Genomic DNA, 20066 nt, shown 5'->3' with positions numbered 1-20066 from the left:
AATTTTTCCATTCCTTAATATTTACATTTGATATGTTTAAATAATTTTTTTTGTTTTTATATCAGAGTGACGAAAGGCGCGCGGAAGCCAGACTACCCGCTTTTGGCTTTATTTTCAGGGCTGTGTAAAAATTATGAATAATCGAGATACAGTTTCGGGAGTCGGAACTTTTTTTACGCAAATTCATTGATCTTTCAAAATCTTTTTTCAAATTTCCAAAATTTTGAAAATTTTCCGAGATATAAAGAAAAAACTAAAGCCCCATTTTTTTCACTAAATTGTTTATAACTTTTGTAATTTTCATCGGCGCGTTTTCGGACCTTACCTTAAACTTTCTAGGCAAAAATACGAATCGAATGACACCTTGATCGTAATTTTTGGACAGGACTGAAAAATGTCACCAAAAAGAGCTAAATCGAGTACATGTGAACCAGACTAATATAATGACTAATTAGCTTGTACTAGTTCAGGATATTTGCGGCTGCTACAGTAGAAAAGGGGAGGAGCGATAAGTGAACACTGATATTTGGATGGGTGCCAAGTAAATTACTCCACAAATAAGTATCCCGCCAATTTGTTGGAATTCCAAATTTCTCAAATGTTTGTATTTCTATTCTTCTCTACTGAATTGGTATGATTTCAACTCACCTCATTTTGTGTCCGAATATCCAAAGTAATCCATCAAGGAGTATAGCCGGTGATATTTGATAAATCAGATTGATCAATGAAAACATATAAAAGCAATTCGTGAACCTGAGAGAAAATGGCCAAATATATGTTTCTGGTGGGTTTTCAATTACCATCTTCCGGTTTCTGTAATTAAATGACAGCGATTGAAGTGCGTCCGAAGAAGTGTTACAAATCAGTACTTCTTGTGTCTGTTTCCTGAAATTGAGAGACAAGCATCGTTGAATTTATTGACATAATTTCATCTCAGAAAACTAATCTCAGTGTAGGTACTATGAAAAATTGAAGTTTGACATTGAAATATTGCATAGAATTTAGAAAATTGTTACCGTCAGATGTCAGATCATGGAACATCATTCAGTACCAAGAATGGTTTACTGTTTCATTCATCCCACTGATCATAACATATAACATGATGAATATCCAATGCCTAAATCAAAACAAACTTGATGCTATCAATCTGGATATTTTGTAGTCAATATTGATATCATATCCCACACAGCACTAGATATTCTTCGAATATTCCCTGTATATCATAAAACGAACGTATATATTCCAAATATTCATAGAATATTCTTGGAATATATACATGCCTTTAGAATATTCATAGAATATGCTTGAATGAATATGGCAGGATTATTCCCGAAAGAATGTGCATAGAATGTCTATAAATGGATTATTCTCCCTTGAATATTCTAAGAATATTGTCGATCGAATATACCATATGGTATATTCTTAGAATATGTCCCCACGGTATATTTTGGAATATTCTATACAATGGAATTTTGAATTATCTTATAATAACGTATTCAAATAATTCAATATTATTAAAAACAAAAATATATGAAGATCTTAATCGAATGCATAACCTAATGTATATAACCCTGATAGTGTTAACCAGTTTTTGAACTCAACGCAAAGATTCTGGATGAATTGCTCCAACAGCAACTGTTGGAAACGACAAAAAATTTGAATGGGCCAATAAATGAACCAATTGCATCAATAAATTGGTTAATTCTCATCTTATTTGTCTTTCTGTATTTGAAATTATTTAATTACAAAGTGAAAAATCCTGGAAACAGAGAAATGGGGAAGTGAATAATTGAAGTAAACGTTTCTCATTGGTCAATTGAAGTGTAGCGCGCGACAGTCGAATAAGCTCTGTGAAAGCGGCTGTCCCTTAATGCATGGTATATTTGCGTTTGCGTTAAATTCGACATTTGATTCAACATGGCGGTTGACGTGGCAGGTTCGCGTGTGTAATGCATGATGTGTTGGTATTATTATCAAAGTATAATTCTGTCACGTTCAGTGTACTATTTATAATTTGGGGTTGTCCAATTTGCAGTACAGCGAATAGTTTGATTTTGGATCTTCAAACAGGAGAGTTGCATCTATTCAGTCTTCAAGAAAAGTAAGTAAAATGCAATAGTATCGATAGTAAAGTCATGGTGATTAACCTACTATACCTCATTTTAGGTTCGAGGAGAGTTGGTGTGTGGGATTTGTTGGTTTGACTAAGTACATGTTTGAACTAGAGTGATTTCAGTTGTGTATCTTCAATAGAAAAAAGTAAGTGAATGACACATTCTTTTGTATCATTTGTTTTCATAATTTTTATCATTCGTTTTCAAGATAGTATCAATTTGCCCCAAAGGAAACAGAGTGGTACCTGGTACAGGCAGGTGCGCCAAGGAACTGAAAACGTAATGATTACTTTTCAACAAGACAATGCAAGTTGCTCTCCAAGTCATAAAATGTTGTAAATGTTCATGAGTAACCTATGCGAAAAATATTTATTTGATTTTTATTCCAGTTTTATTGTGCCACTTTCAAATATTGATAATGAACGTTAATGTACATTTTGTTCCAGGTATTACTATTGAAACACTGGCTGATGCATTGTTGGACAAATATAAGGAAAACTATTCTGGTGAGCAAAGTTTGAATAACTTTAAGTAAGTGAAATTCATTGAAGAACCCATCATACCACTCATTTTAAATACTTCATTTGTGGGTTTATTTTTCTAAGTGAGAAACCTAACCTAACCTATTTCTCGATGTAATACACTTTTTCTTTTTCAATGAAATGATATATTTATTATTTTTTAATTAGTGCTGATGAATTCACAGAGTTGTTATTTTAGTATATTTTTTAGTATACATTTGTTTGAGAAGAGGGACATCCTAATTTGAATACATTTCTAATATTTGTAATATGACAGTATTCAGGAATATTTTATTCAGTGAATAAATATTTTGAATTAGATTTTTTATTTTTAATATTGGTTGAAACGCCAAATATTTCAGTGTATTTTGTTTTTAAAATATATTTGTTTATGAATATTATGTGTTTTATTACTTGTGTGAATCTTGTATCAAAATGTAATATATACATGCCTAATAGCGGTTACTCGTCACATTCTTGGAATATTCCAAATATTCCTAGAATATTCATAAAATATATTTAAAGAATATTCTATGGTGTTTCTCTATTGTATATTCCTACAATAAACTAAGAATATCCTGAATATTTTATGAATATTCCTCGGGTTCTATCCCTGGAATATTCTTAATAGAATATACCTTAGATATTCTGAGAATATTATAAGATATTCCAAGAATATTCCCAAGGAATATTCTTAAAATATATCAAAGGTTCACCAGGAGCACTTCCAGGGAATATTCTCCAGAAGATATATATATATATCCATGGCATATTCATAGCATAATACAATATCCTTAAATGTATATTCATGAAATATACCTGGAATATCTATTGCTATGTGGGATGTTTGACAGAAACATGGTGTAAAAAGGAATCAGTGAACTTCCATTTAAATGACTTTCATCTTCAAAGCCATTTTTGTCGAGAAGAAAAGAAAGGGGGTGGTGTTGCAATCCTGACGAGAAGTAACATGATAGTGATGTTTGAATCTCAAGAATGATTGTGTTGAACAAGACTTCGAAATATGTGGAATCTCATGTTCTTACCTGCACGTACAAACCTAACTGTAATATGATATTTTGTGGTGATTTCAATATTGACTGCTATAATGGTTATATTAATGAAAAAAAAAAATATGTGATATTTTTAACTGTTTTAATATGCCCCCAGAAGTGAGTTGGCCAACAAGAGTTACAACTAGTGCAGTCTCAACAATTGATAATATATTTTTCGATTTCAGAAATGAATCATGCTGTGTAATAGACAACACTATATCTGATCACAGAACGTTACTATTCGACTGCGGAATGAGAGCACTTGAAACGGGAAATTCGTGGGAATTGAAAAGATCATTCGATAATGATGGAGGTTTACAGAATGAAGACTGGTCAGACTCAACGAGCACATCTGACATGAATGGTGCTTCTTTTAAATTTCCATTGAAATTCTCATACCATTTTGAGATAAATTTCCCAAAACGTAAAAAAATACTTGAATAATAATAAAATCAAGGGTTGGGTCAATACCGAAATTGTAAAATCAAGCCACAATTTGAAAGATCTTTTTAAGTTGAAACAAATTTTTCCCGAGTTATTAACTTTTTACAGTAAGGAGAAACTAAAACATTTAAAACTGATCAATTCGAATAAAAAACGATACTACCAGAGTAAAATAGAAAACGCGGACAATATTCATAAAGCAGCGTGGGGAATTGTATCTCATTCAACTAATAAGTCAAATAGTAAGCAAAAAAATATAATAATAAAAGACAATAACCGTATGGTTGAATCACCAAATTTGATTGCCAATATCTTCAATCATTATTTCAGAGACATTGCTGCAGATATAATAAATAAGATAGATAAAAACAGTGTAGGGTATGAGCTCTTCTTGAGGAATATTGTATCGCCTACGAACTCATTATATCTTAGTCCCTATACGGAGACTGAACTATATAGCCTTTTACAAAAAAAATTGAAAAATTAATATTCTTCCGGCTTTGATGAGGTCCCAATGTTTGTTTTGAGAAAATATCTACCAGTCTTGATGAGGCCATTGGTCTATTTGGTGAATTTATCCTTTACCACTGGATCATTTCCCGACCCTCTTAAAATGGGAAAAATTATTCCAATCCATGAAAATATTGTTGCCAATCCTTGGAAAATTACAGACCCGTGACAATCCCATCTTGCTTTTCGTAGATTTTTGAATACACTTTCTTCAATCGAATGATACCGTTCTGTGATAATAATAATGTCTTTGCCAGAAATCAACATGGATTTTCAAATAAGAAGTCAATGATAACAGCAATACATTCATCCTATAACGGAATAATCCAATGCATCGATGCAGGAGAGTGCCGTGTTGGGATATTTTGTGATCTCAGCAGAGCATTCGACTCTGTAGATCATCAAATTCTAAAAGATAAACTGTACAAGTATGTCATACGTGGTCTTCCGTTGTCTTGGTTATTGGATTACCTCTCTCATAGAAAACAGTTTGTAGAAGTTATCAAAATGAGATCTGATATAATTTCTATGGACCTTGGGGTGCCACGAGGATTCATATTAGGCCTAATACTGTTTCTGTTTCATATAAATGATTTGGCAAACTCAATAACGGAAGAAACAGTAATAATGTACGCTGATGACACTTCTATTATCGTCTCGGATAGGTATGATTTTGACCATACTAAGTGCAGGTGGCCACAATTTTAATAATCAGTTTTGGTATTATTACTAATTAACAAATTTGTGCTATTCGTTTAGACTTACTGTCACAAAATAAAATAAAACTCGTTTTTGTGAAAAATTAATTTTTTTGCAGATTATGTTTTCAAATATTATTAGGAAATTGGTAATGCGTTATGAAGCAATTTTCAGATTCTCATTCATTTCAGAATTGATCTAATTTCTTAATTTGCTTTCTGTCGATTTTTATTTTTTTGAGTGAAAATCATGCGTCGGACGAAGAAATACCAGAAGATCAAATTTTCTCAAAACTAAATGAGGATTTTAAAAATGATTTTATTTTGAAAAGAAAGTATTGGCGTTGTACTTTTTCCCCAAAAATATTCAATGCGAAACCCGTAGGGATGCCACTGTTTGAAAAAATACAAATTTGTGTACATCAGAAAATGCGCCTTGAGACATGGAACATATGTACCAAATATGCCAAAGATGTCTACAAAATGTTCTCAGTTATTATTAAAAAACTGTTATTATTTTTGAAAACTTTGCCACCCTGTATCTCAAAAGTTAAGGCGTTTAGGACATACGTCCACAGGAAGTTTTTTCTTAAAATGGGTCTAAGAAATACCTCCTTAAATATTAGCATGTGTTTGAGGAACACACTGTATAATACAGTAGTATTATAGGACAGCCAAGAAGTAGCATATTTATATTAATTTCATCTGACCCTATGGCTCTTGTTTCCATTCCTAAAATATATTTGTAAACAATATTTTCTAAGTTTGCTACCAACTTTGTGACGGTAACTTCTGAAATTCGGTACAACATACCGTCTCTGATTCCAATAAAAACTCGATATTCTTTGAGGAAGTTTCGGAAATACTAATAACGATAAGTAATCTAAATAATATATCACCGAGTGGATTGGATGATATAACAGTGAAGGCTCTAAAGTTTGTCATCCCAACATTATCGTGAAGCTTATGATAAATATTCGTGGGATTTTCTCCTAAAATCTGGAAAACTGCAAAGGTATACCAATACATAAAAAACGTTCCCAAGTAGATATTGACATTTATCGCCAAATTTCATTATTACGTGTTCTATTCAAATTACTAGAACCACACATTTTTGCAAATAGAATTGTTTTATTTCTTGAAGAATCTGATAAGTAACATGTCCCTCTTCTATAGATACATTTGATTTCACCAAAACAACAATAATTTACGCAATATACACAATATACTCACTCGGTTGCCATTTTCCAAGAAGCCACCAGCATTGCTTTAACCAGATTATCGACATAAACATAATCCTGCCTGACATTCATATCACAGTATGAAGTGTTCATAATACCTGTGGATAAATCAGAATATCAAATGAAAATTCATATTCCGTACTATAGATTAATACTCTCACAAAACAGCAGATGACTCTGATTACACTTGCACCATAATTGTTCTGTTTTGTTCCATAGTTCAACATAGACATAAAAACAAATCAGTTTTCAAACTGAATCACATGAGAGCTGTCAGTGTCAACTATTTCATTATCTCTCTCTGTGGTCTACAGCCACATGGTTTAGTATTTTATGATTTCAAACCATATATCAATTTTATTATGTAAATTTAAATAACCTTCTTTATGTCATTGGGGAGTCAAACCTTTTTTAATGTGGTGACTTGTTTTATTATATTGACATGTTTCAACTGGTTGTTTTTATATGGTTTCGCTTGCGTAAGTTGTATGGATTTGTTACCTGTTTTCCTACCTGACGATTGTTGATGGCTTTTGGTAGTTCTCCTACCTGTTTTTCTACCTGAGGGTTGTTAATGGCTTCTGGCGGTTCTCCTACCTGCGATGGAGAGGAGAACAGGCAGCTACCTTTCCTAGACCTACTTATAACACGAAAACCAACTGGCAACTTGGGTTATACAGTTTACCGAAAACCCACACACACCAACCGCTACCTACAAGCAGCATCACACCACCACCCTACCCAGCTACAATCCGTAGCCAACACGTTAATATCCCGCAGTTTTCGCCTAACAGAACCAACGAACAGGGCAACAGACTTGAGGGAGACAACAAAGGCTCTGCGACAAAATGGCAACGGACCAAAGATCATTCAAAAGGCCATCGACAGACAAAGAAGAACCAAAAAAACATCCACTAGATCGACAGAAGGCTCTCCACACGACAGACAATCTGTGACACTACCTTATGTCAAAGGTGTGACCGACAAAATCGGGAGAATACTAAGACGTAAAAACATCCGGACAACCTACAAACCGCACAAAACGATATCCAGTTGGCTGCCCAGACCGAAAGCGAGAATTTCCCTAGAAAATCAAGGAGTATATAGCATCACATGCGAGGACTGTGGTCAACAATATATCGGTCAGACCAACAGACGTATATCTGCCAGAACCCAGGAGCATAAAAACTCTATACGAACAAAACAAACCTCCTCTGCCCTCTTTCAACACCATCTACAAACAGGTCACAAGATTAATTTTGAGTCCACAAAATAGATAGCACAGGTGCAAAACCCAAGAATTCGACAAATCAGGGAAGCTATCGAAATCGAAAAGCAAGGCCTCATCAACAAAAGGGATGACTCACTAAACATCCCAAGGATTTGGAAAACAATAGTTAAAAATAACAACCCCCAAAACAACCACAAATTGATAATGAACCATCGCAGGTAGGAGAACCGCAAGAAGCCATTAACAACCCTCAGGTAGAAAAACAGGTAGGAGAACTGCCAAAAGCCATCAACAATCCTCAGGTGGAAAAACAGGTAACAAATCCATACAACTTTCGCAAGCGAAACCATATAATAATATATAATAATTCCAATGAATTCCGTACTTCTCCATCCCTACAACGGATTCAATATCCCTCGAAGAGTAGGGCAACACCGGTGTCTCATCAGTACCTTAAGAATACCGTAGATGGTAATATAGCACTTTCAGGGCCGCGTTATGTCGATGGATATAGGCCGAGACCGCATATGCTGGACATGCTGATAGCAAGTGCATTAGGATCTCGGGCACCCCGCAGCAGGCCCTGCACCTTCTGTCAGGAACATCTATACCCATCAAGTGACTGCGGTAGACTAAGGTGTTGAAGACACCGTCCTGGCAAGTCATGATGAACCCCTCAGTTTTCGACTTTAGCCCACTCGACCTGAGAAAAGCGAAAATCAGGCGCTTTGATAAGCCAAGGTCCCTAATGTTATTGAAGAAGACTCCATGCATTGGCTCATCCTTGTGTTTCCGCAAAAGGTGAACTCTGCAACTTTCATCTGAGCTTTTTGCTAAATGGGTTCCACCTCGGTGACAGAGTTGTGGTCACCTCGTTCAGTGTCGAAAACTATACCGAGTTCATCACCTGCTCGGACAGCTGCCCTAAAGAGGAATGCTCCAATTCCTGCTCTCTCATCGTCACGGACCATGCAGAGTTGATACAGCTCCTCCCGAGTCCACTTCACTACTCCAAACGATTAGAGTAAGATTGAAACGGCGACCATATTTGTTGCAGTAACCTTGTTCTTCCCCGACAGTTCCGATGACCAGATATATCGAAGTTTGTGCTGATACTTGCCGCGGAGAGAGTTTTTCACTGCTGTTACGTCTTGTGAGTGGCGTTGTTCCACCCCGAAGTAAGTATACGTCTCTTCGGCATCCAGATGGTGTAGAATTCTTCCATCAACGAGCTGCACATCCTCTCCGTAGTCCCCGTATCGTCCTCTTTTGAGATGGACCATACCGATAGCATACGTGTACTCTTCCACCACCCTCAAGGGCTGATGGAGATCCTTCTCTCCAGAGGCATAAAGTTTAAGATCATCCATATAAAACAGATGGGTGACCTTGTGCCTCCGGTTTCCAGGGGTGCCACAGTTATACCCTCGAGTGTTTCTGAGCGCAACGTATAATGGCAATAGTGAGATGCAGAAGAGGAGGCTGAGAAGAAGAGAAGACTGAGGGAATCACCCTGAAATACACTCCTTCTGAAAGTGACCCACCCTGTTTGGACTCTTGCTTGACCAGATGTTATGGTGAAGCGAGTTCGCCAAAGTGGTATCAGTTGTTCAATGCATCTCACTATGTTGTCGGGTACCGCAAGGCATCTGAGCAAATGCAAGATGAGCTCATGCGAAATTGTATCAAATGCCTTACGGTAATCGATCCAGGCCATAGAGAGGTTACGCTTATATTGTATCGAGTCCTGCGTTACACATCTATTGATGAGCAGGTTCTCTTTACATCCAGCGACCAGTGGTCTTTTACCACTGTTAAAATAATAGATTTCCTAGAGTCAGTTGAACCATTAGTCAAAATAATTTTAATCCGCTTTGTACGTACTATTCTTCAAACTCCCTATTCACCAATTAGTAATTTCTATCAATTGAAATTGATAATTTATTCGAATTGCATTGTTCACCATTGTATAGTACCAGACCAACTGTGAGGCTGAGGGCACGAAAATGGCGACGGTCGAGCGATGGCGAAGCGGCACGACTGCAAAACGGTGACACACAACAAACTAGTGTGATTAGATCGCTCGCGATTACGGTAGTGATGTGTAGAAAAATATTATAATACCAACATCAAATGGAAATTGATAATGAATCATTTATCTCGTGTATTGTCAAAATCTGCTCTATGGGACATTGAAAAGTTCACCCTAGCTTGTAAGGAAGGGTAGAAAATCACCAAAATTACTTCTTACTTCATTTATTGGATGAACATCATCTCTAGGTAATAATAACTTCATTCTCATTAGTATACTTGGATTCAATAGTTTTCTTTGACCTTAACTTTTGTTACGATAACGTGACTGTTGCTCACAACTCTACTTCGGCACGACTGACCGAAGTTTCGTGCCCACGCGGTCGCCATCGCTTGATCGTCGTGATTTTCGTGCCCCCAGCCTGAGTCTATATTGTGAAGATTTGTAATCATTGGTAGTTATAAATGAATTATTCTGCCTCCGCATTTATGAAAAGGCTCGAACTCCTCATAATTTCCAAATCTCCTCACCTTTAGCTGCTGCGATATTCAATGCCACTGGTCCGTTGAAGTTATCTATCCATCCCACAACGGGTTCAAGTACAGTTGGGGCAACTAAAAAAAAAAGGATATTGTGAGAAGTTCAAAATATTGTTCATGGTAAATATTTCTAGACGTTGACTGATCCCAAAATAATTTGTTCTCATCAGCTCTTTTTTGTCTGACCATCAACGAACTTACTAGAAGCTTATCATCCGAATTTAATTGTTGGTATTTGGATGATGGCTCAATCGCTGGCGATGAAAATACTGTTTCAGAGGATTTGGAAAAAATCATTGATTATTCAAAACATCTTGGACTTGAACTAAATTTTGAAAAATGCGAGTTGATTACTCTTTCAACTCCGAATAATATTTCCGAATCCATTTTGAAATTGGCTCCTGGCATAAGAATTTTGGAAAAGTCTAAATGGAGTCTTCTGGGTGCTCCTCTCTCTAAAGATTCACTTTCAGAACATCTTCGAGAAAAACGGGAATCACTCAAATTGCTGACCACCAGATTGAATGAACTTCCAAAACACGTTGCATTTTTTCTTTTAAAAAATTGTTTGGCGATTCCAAAACTCAGATGTTCCCCCACTTGGTCAAGTCAGTTAGAACTTGACGAATTTGATAATTTACTCCGCCACACGACGGAATATGTTACAAACAATCATTTCAATAATGATTCATGGCTCCAAGCAACTCTTCCTGTAAACCTTGGCGGATTAGGGCTACGTTCGGCTTCTTCCTTAGCTTTACCAGCGTTTCTATCATCAGTCAATAGTGTTTCCGATCTTATCGATTCCATCCTTCCTTCCATATTTATCAATATCAAAGACGTTTTTTATTCTGAAGGTGAATCACTTTGGCATGCTGCAACTAATATTGCTCCTCCTACAGATAAAAAGAAAATACAAAGTGTATGGGACCGACCTCTCCTGAACATTATAACTGATAAACTCCTGAAATCTACAAGTGTATATGATAAGGCTCGTCTGAAAGCAGCAATGATCAAGGAATCGGGTGCTTGGCTGAATGCTTTACCTGTTGCATCTCTTGGAACACTATTAGACGATGAATCTTTCAGAATAGCAGTAGGACTTAGGATGGGTTCATCTATTTGTGTTTCTCATACTTGTGTTTGCGGTAGTATATTTGATGAGAAAGGTACACATGGTTTGAGTTGCAGGAGAAGTGCAGGGCGTATATCTCGACATCACCAATTGAACGACATATTGAAACGAGCTATGTTGTCAGCAGATGTTCCTGCAATTCTGGAACACTTAGGTACCAGTCGAGATGATGGTAAACGACCAGATGGTATGTCTCTCATACCATGGAAATACGGTAAACCTGTGGTATGGGACTTTACTTGCGTTGACACGGTCGCGACTTCCCATCTAGCCGAAAGTTCCAAGTCTGCTGGAACTGCAGCATTGTCTGGCGAGAAATTGAAAAGGAAAAAATACCAAAATCTTGGAAACAACTATCTGTTTCATCCAGTAGCGGTTGAAACTTTTGGTGTTTATGGCCCGGAGTCTCTGTTATTCGTTCATGAACTCGGAAGGAGAATAGGCCAAGCAACGAAAGATCACCGTTCTACCTCTTTTTTGATAGAAAGAATTAGTATTGCTATTCAACGTGGCAATGCTGCTTCAGTACTTGGAACTATTCCTCCTTCACATAATTTTGATGAGATCATGCATTGCCCTAATTTCAGTACGGAACTGAAACCTCTTCGAAACAAGCCAAAATATGTGGATATTTATCAGTCTCCTATCAAGGTTAATTCACAAGTGATTGATCCACCTTCTTCTTTTTCAGTGCGGTCAGTGGACTCCGGTCATTCTTGGCCCCAAAAAATGAGTTGCATTCCTCGTAGAATTGGTACCATTTCAGTGGAAGCGCTTCTTGAAGCAAGAGCCGAATCGATCCCTCTACGAAACCCTTTTTCACTTGGAAGGATCGATTGCAGTTTGAGAAATGGTTCTTTTGGAGATTCTGTGAAACGTGTTTTTCCTTACGAATCAGTAGAGAGTTGTCCTGAAAATCTAGAGAAGAAAATTGGATTGGATAATTTAGGAAACACTTGTTAAATGAATAGCATTTTACAAGTGTTGTTCATGACGAAGAATTTCAAGAACGAAGTTTTAATGATGAACGAGAACGGGAATGTTTCCTGCTTATTCATCAAACTCAAACAACTGTTCATGCAGCTGCAGTTTCGTAAGAAGGTATCATCTTTTTCTCCAACCGATTTCTTGGAGTCTTTGAAGTCCACTAGATACTCGTTAGGACAACAAGAGGATTATTCCGAATTCTTGGGGTTCTTGTTGAATATTCTTAGTGAGCAAAACAATAGCAAAATCAATACTCCCAGCCGCTCTGGACTGAATGATTCCATACAACCCATCTCGTCTTGTGTTTGTGAATCTTTTGCTGGAAAAATCCTCACTTGTTTACTTTGTGGTAAATGTTCAAGAAGTACTGAAAACTTATGTGAATTTCTGGAACTTCATCTAGCTTTTCCTAATACGACTAATTACCAGTCCGTGCAAAGCTTATTGTTAAATCATCTGAAAATGGAATTTTTAACAGGTGATGATCGACTGTATTGTCAAACATGCGCCAAACTAACTGACTGTTATAAGGAAACCAGTATAGCTGAGGAACCAGTCAATCTGATAATAACACTGATAATTTTCAAACAAGACTCAACCTCTAACGGAAGCAAGAAACTCTATGGAAGGTTCGAAATAGATGAACATTTCAACCTAGCAGACCACTGTTATAATATTCATGCAGTCATTGTTCACTGTGGTTCTGGCGTTGAATGTGGTCATTATTACGCCTTGGTCAAAGAAGAAACGGACTGGTTTAAGTTTGACGATAGTCGTGTCACGAAGTGTTCTGGCGATGCATTGAATTTATTGGAGCCTGTGGAGACACCCTACATTTTGTTTTATAAGAGAGAGGACATTGTTAGATCAAGATCTTCAGATAATGTGGTGCTGCAGGTTTTTCCGGGTTTTCCTGCAGCTGAAAAAGCAAATGCGCCACTGGAATCAATGAAGTCGCCCCGGAGCGCCAATTAATTTTTATTGTTGTATTTATTTTATTTTTATCGTTGTTTTAACACATTGTTATCTATAAAGAGTTAAAACTTAAAAACTTGACTGTAATTCCGTTATTTTCAGCAGAAGTATCACAATAATGCACTTTAGATCCAAAAAAAATTATACCACCAGAAAATAATATTTGCCTAATAATGCCCCTTATTATGATAGATTTTTGATATGGGTTTTTCTTATTTTCATTGATTACAAGAAACAAGAAGGTTTATAACAGGTTTAAAATTTGAATAATAATTATATGGTATACAACTCATGAAAAATGGAAATGGCAACACCACTTCGCGTCCTCCTCACTATGGAAGCTCTTTGTAGAAGTCTGCAGATCAAAATAGATTCCCTTGACTTAATTTCCACCCGTTTATACGATTTAGCAATGTATACTTCCTTTTTCTTACTGAACCATTGTTTCATTCCTAAACTACTGTTCACTTTTAGATGTTCTGCTTGCTGGAAAAGTTAAGTATACCTTAGGAAGTTTGATGACCACGTTACCAACAGCTGTTTCACTGATATTTCTTGGTCTCAAACTACATTGCCTGTAAATCGCGGAGGATTGGGTCTGCGCTCAGTGTCAACGCTGGCTTCACCAGCATTTATGTCTTTCATCAACAATGTTTCGCAATTGATAGAAATGATACTTCTTTCACCAATATAATAGATGACTTAGCCGTCGAAGGCGGATTTATCTGGTGTTTACAAACCAACCTTCACTGGATGTTGCTTCTGTCTCCATCACTTCATCCTCGTTCTCTCTATATGAAAAAGCTCGCTTCCAAGCCGTCAATATTGAAGAATATGGTTCTTGGTTGAACGCATAACCTATTGCTACTTTGGGAACGTTATTAGGTGATGATACTTTTAGGGTAGCCATCGGACTCAGATTGGGTTAGATATTTGTTCTCCTCAAAAATGTTGTGTTTGTGGTAGTGAGGTGAATGAAGAAGGTACTCATGGTTTGAGCTACAGAAAGAGTTCTAGACGTTTTCCTGAACATCACCAAGTCAACTACATCATTGAAGGGCCTTCAGGTGATAACAGTTATCACCTGAAGACAATCGTGGATACTAACAATCGAAACGTCGTGTAGTAACTTGGTTTAGAATCTTTAATTTTTAATTTTCATTTCTGATTTGAGTGGGTCTCTGATAACTTTTCAACCCCATGGCACTGTATACCTACCAGACATAGACAGTGTCACCATCGTCTTCAAACCAACGAAGGAAATATCGAAGTACCTACGATCAAACAGCAGAGAACCACTAAAACCATCGGAAGTGTACAAGATTTCATGTAACTGTGATAAAGTCTTTATGGGTCAGACGAAAAAAAGCATTGGTATAGTCGAAGTAAACGATATTGTGCACACTTAAAGTTGGCGGAACTCTCAAAGGCCAAAAAAACCAATACATAGAAATAAACCGGCTGCGAACTAGTCGTGGACTGTAGAATTGGCGGTTCGTATTGGGTAATTTTTCTAACCGAGTTTTATGATTGTCAAAAAATTCATAAAATCTAATTTGAAGTCATATAAGGGTGACGAATAGAAATCAGGGAATGCGGGAACGGTTATCGCCGCCGTGTCATCAATGTTTAGTTCAGAAACTGATCCAGATTTGAGTTTTGGAATTCGATATTGGTGCAGTTATAATTACTTAAAATTTTCGTTATCTATTCAAAATGTGGCTTCCTTGGGCGAGTAGTACTAGTAATAACGAGTGTGATAAGAAAGCAGACTTTTTCCAGTGTAGTGATTTCAATAGCGATGGTGAAAAATGCGAAAAAGAGATACCAGTGAATAATATTCGAATGCATTTGAATATTGGAACACAGAAAGCATTAGATTTGACCTAAATTCCTTCCTCAACTTCACGTTGAGACCACATGAAGTGATACAGGATATCAAAATCTTCAGATGTTCATCTGATAAAATCATTGAAAAAAACATTTTACGACTGTTACAAAAGCAATGAGATTCCTATAACTGAAATCATAAGGAAGAAAGTGAATACTTCCGGCCACAACATGAGCTGCTGTGACAAAACTCTTCAGAATTGGATGAAGAAACTACGATTTAGATTTAAAATGATAAACAAACGTCAAGCATTTATGGAAAGCAAAAGAATAGTGGAATTGCGTAACAAATACTCTCGACACAGTTACGAAAGGGTGGACTGATGGTTCAAGAATGTGTACGCCTAACATGCCTGCAAACAAAGGATCGCGACTAATCATTGTGCATTGCGGAGGAAGTGGAGGATGGGTTCTAAATTCTTTGAAATTATTTGGAAAAAACTTGGGGACCCCAATGTTGACTATCATAAGAACATAGAAGCTAATATTTTCGAGGAATGGTTTGAAAACACATCGATCCCAAATTTGGATACGAATAGTGTAATAGTTCTTGACAACGCTTCGCAACAGCTAATCAAAGTACCGAATAAAAATTCGATGAAAGATGAAATATAAAGTTTTTTAATGGATATACATTTGTTATTTTGAAGATTACTTTACTAAAAGTCAACTACTTGAAGTTATACAGACATACTGACACCATACTGAGCCTTGCTCCCTATTTTTGTGTTTTCAATCCCATCGAGTTGATTTCGAGAAATTTGAAACAAAGCATCAGGCGTGAAAATAATTTTCGAAATTGTAATGAGAAGGTAATAGATCTAATTGAAGAAGAATATAATATTACCGAAAAAGGAAAGGATTAAAAAAGTAATTTTAGTTGAAAAAGACTATATGGAGATTGATCGCCTTCCATATTGATGGTGGAAATGAATCCATTATTAATTTAAATGACGACAGTGATTGTGAAACAAAGACTATGAAAGAGGAATTATCAGAAGCTTTCGAAGAAAGTTAGTGAGGTGTTTTTGAAGTGATAGCTTCACTGACGTTTCGACAAAATCTTATTTGTCATTATCTAGATGTGCTGTTACGTGTTCAGAAGTTTGTTGACGCTGCTCGACTCACTTCATACTATACTGGTAAAATGGTATTCGTTACGTGTTCAGATGATAGAGTGTCCATAAACTCTCTACTACCTACTACTCAAATGTTGTTGAGTTTTACCTGAGTTCTTCTTCTTCTTGGTTGACCTCATCTCCCCGTTGAGGTATCGAATATTAAATCTGAAGTTTTCACGGATAGGACTATGCTGAACTGGTTTTTCCGGGTATTTGATCCGTGTATGTGATATTATCTCTAATTTCACCGACGTTTCGACAAAATCTCATTTGTCATTATCTAGGTGTGCTGTTACGTGTTCAGAAGTTTGTTGACGCTGCTCGACTCACTTCTTCTTACTATACTGGTAAAATGGTATACCGGGTGTCCCACATTTTATGTGACAGGCAATATCTGGTTTTTTGAAGGAGATACACAGAAATGTTTCGTACAAAAGTTATAGGAGTTCATGAGAGCTATATTTTGATATAATTTTTAAATATACAGGGTGTTTGGTGTAGGTGCTACAGACCAAAATTCCATTTTTTAAAATAGAACGCCCTGTATATCATTACATATTCAGATGCTACGTTAAATTCTGATATCATTTCATGTTTGGTTTTTGAAATTCGGTTACGGCGTTGTTGAGTTATTGCTTAAAATGTAAAGTCTTGAGAACGACTATTATTTTTAAAAATATCTCATACAATTATTCTCTCTGCATCAGATCACATGAAAATTAGTCAAAATTTTGGGTGTTCGAAGTAATGGTTTCAATTTTGAGTTGTGGAATTCAGTCAGGAATCATATTGAATATGAAACAATTGCGAAATTGAAAGAGGTGTATTCGAAAACAAATCTTTAATTATTAACAATGTAAATAATATAACTTGATAAATCATTTCATAAGAATGGTAGGTACCTAGAAATAAGTCATAAAAATTGTTCAAAGTGATGCCCATTAGATATTATACAGGCTTCGAAACGTCGAATCACTTCTCCCGTACAAGTCGCTCTTATAATATCAGGCGTAATATCACTACACGCTAGTCGAATTTTTATTTTCAGATCATCCACATCCAAAGGGGTAGTGGTGAAAACAATATCTTTTTAATAACCTCATAGGAAAAAATCAAGCGGTGATAAATCTGGTGAACGAGCCGGCCACCGAATTGGACCCTTATTACCAATCCATCTATTTGGGTACGTTCTATCCAGATATTCAGTAACAACCTGTGAATTGTGAGGAGGAGCACCATCAACTGGATCAAATCATTTTCTTGAAAATGTAAAAATCGCAATCCATTGAGATTTTCATTGAAAAAGTAAGGTCCTATGATGCGGCCATTGAACAATCCACACCATACATTAATACCCCAAGTAGTTTGAAAATTACTTTCGCGGACTCAGTGGGGATTTTCTTGAGACCAATAGTGACTGTTATGTCGATTCACAACTCCTTTATTATCGAATCGCGATTCATCGCTCCACAAAATTTGACTGAATATGTTAGGACTTTCATGTAATATTACCTGAATACAAGCAATGAATTCAAGTCGTCGTTCAAAGTCCGTAGGTTTCAAACCTTGTACCAACTGAATTTTGAATGGATGGTATTTATTTTTTTTCAGAATTCTCTGTACATTAGATTTACTCACACCGACTTCTTCTGCAAGAGTACGGATAGAAACATGTGGATGAATAATAATATAAGCCAACACATTGATCTCTAAATCTTCAGTTCTAACAGATCTCGTGTGATGACGATGCTTTATAGTAGAAGGTAATGACCCAGTTCGCAATTTTTCCACAACTCTCGAAAAAGTCATTCGTGACGGAATGGGTCTGTCCGGAAAACGTTCTTGGTATAGACGTTGCGCTTGACGGCAGTTTTTCTGACATTCCCCAAAAATTAATAACATATCCATGCAATCACTTGGACTAAACGCGAAAGGCATACTGGAGTTTTCGCAAAGAATCACTGAATAGATACAAGTAGATACAATTCAACAACATTTGTTACTATGGCATCAACAAGCATAAACTACTTGATGAAATTGTGCAATATAAAGCAATTCACCCTCAGGTTAGTCACATTCTCAAGAATTTCAATATTATATTCAACTGATATCGATATCGTATCGTAGGAGTGAGAATAATGGTTTGTATTCAGTAGTAGTCTAGTTCAATTTAATAAAAGATATAGACTGGATTCGTGTACGAGTAAATAAGTTTTTTTGAAACTTTATATTTAAGGAAAAGTGCAATAACTCAACAACGCCGTAACCGAATTTCAAAAACCAAACATGAAATGATATCAGAATTTAACGTAGCATCGGAATATGTAATGATATACAGGGCGTTCTATTTTAAAAAATGGAATTTTGGTCTGTAGCACCTACACCAAACACCCTGTATATTTTAAAATTATATCAAAATATAGCTCTCATGAACTCCTAAAACTTTTGTATGAAACATTTTTGTGTATCTCCTTCAACAAACCAGATATTGCCTGTCACATAAAATGTGGGACACCCGGTATATATATATATATATATATATATACATATATATATATATATATATACATATATATATATATATATATATACATATATATATATATATATATATATATATATATATATATATATATATATATATATATATATATATATATATATATATTTATATATATATATATATATATATATATATATATATATATATATATATATATATATATATATATATAAAATGAATAGATTAGTACTCTTTGATCATTCCCATATTGATTTCAATTTAAGAGCCACCGGTATACAGCTGTTTCAGCCTATTGGGCATCGTCAGTACCGGGCAGGCGGTCCTCGATTGAAGACAAAATGAGAAAAAACCAAGAAAGTACTTGATAAAAATAGCTGCGTAAACGCAAGCGAAACATAAGTGGAACCACCTATTGGTGTGACACCCAAGTCAACTTGCCAAGTTTTTATTTAGTGTTGGTGGTTTGACCAATCAACCGACAACTGCGGTAGCAGAAATTTGGGAAGCTAACCTGAAATGCCATATATATATATATATATATATATATATATATATATTGAGAATATTTGTTTTAGGTTAGTCACGAATAAACGTGATCACATAGATGTGTGACCAGTGTCTATTTATAACTCAACTAAGACTCAGTTGAGATTTCAATCTTCAATTGAATGAAAATTGAAATCTAAATTAGATCTACATGTTTTCTGCATAAGATGACCGACAAGTTTTCATTGTTATGAAGGAACTGGATTCTCTCAAACTCACGATGTAAGTCCTGAAGAAGAAAATAAATATTTCCGAAAGCTTGACGTAATACCAAAGAGTGTTTCTTATTCCCTGACATCCTCAAAAGTGACTGCAACCTCACAAACAGAAATAACGTGATAGTTTCGAAGGTATTTCTTCAACTGGCTAATCACGACCAACCCAAGGTATATACAGGGCTATTCAAATTCGTTTCTGTACATGAGGATCTCGTAAACGATAAGAGATAGAGTGTCGGTTAAATTATGGCAAAGTTGCGTATCTGAGACCTATTCAATGATGTA

The 20066-nt window shown here is 35.8% G+C and overlaps 1 protein-coding gene across 1 annotated transcript in view; it reads right to left on the bottom strand.

The window, feature by feature from the left end:
* Window positions 1-20066, bottom strand: part of LOC111507533 (putative fatty acyl-CoA reductase CG5065) — a 65001-nt gene that overhangs the window by 18512 nt on the left and 26423 nt on the right. The window contains exons 4-6 of the mRNA XM_074176623.1: window positions 10377-10460; window positions 6576-6681; window positions 649-885 (exon numbers count right to left, since the gene is read on the bottom strand). Coding sequence (XP_074032724.1) covers window positions 649-885; window positions 6576-6681; window positions 10377-10460 — 427 coding nt within the window. The remainder of the gene's footprint in view (window positions 1-648; window positions 886-6575; window positions 6682-10376; window positions 10461-20066) is intronic.

This window comes from Leptinotarsa decemlineata, unplaced genomic scaffold (genome assembly GCF_025532065.1).
Source record: "Leptinotarsa decemlineata unplaced genomic scaffold, Ldec_3_MD MMD2_tig00001973_RagTag_RagTag, whole genome shotgun sequence".
Classification (NCBI taxonomy): domain Eukaryota; kingdom Metazoa; phylum Arthropoda; class Insecta; order Coleoptera; family Chrysomelidae; genus Leptinotarsa; species Leptinotarsa decemlineata.
This window is presented reverse-complemented; position numbering and strand designations above follow the sequence as displayed.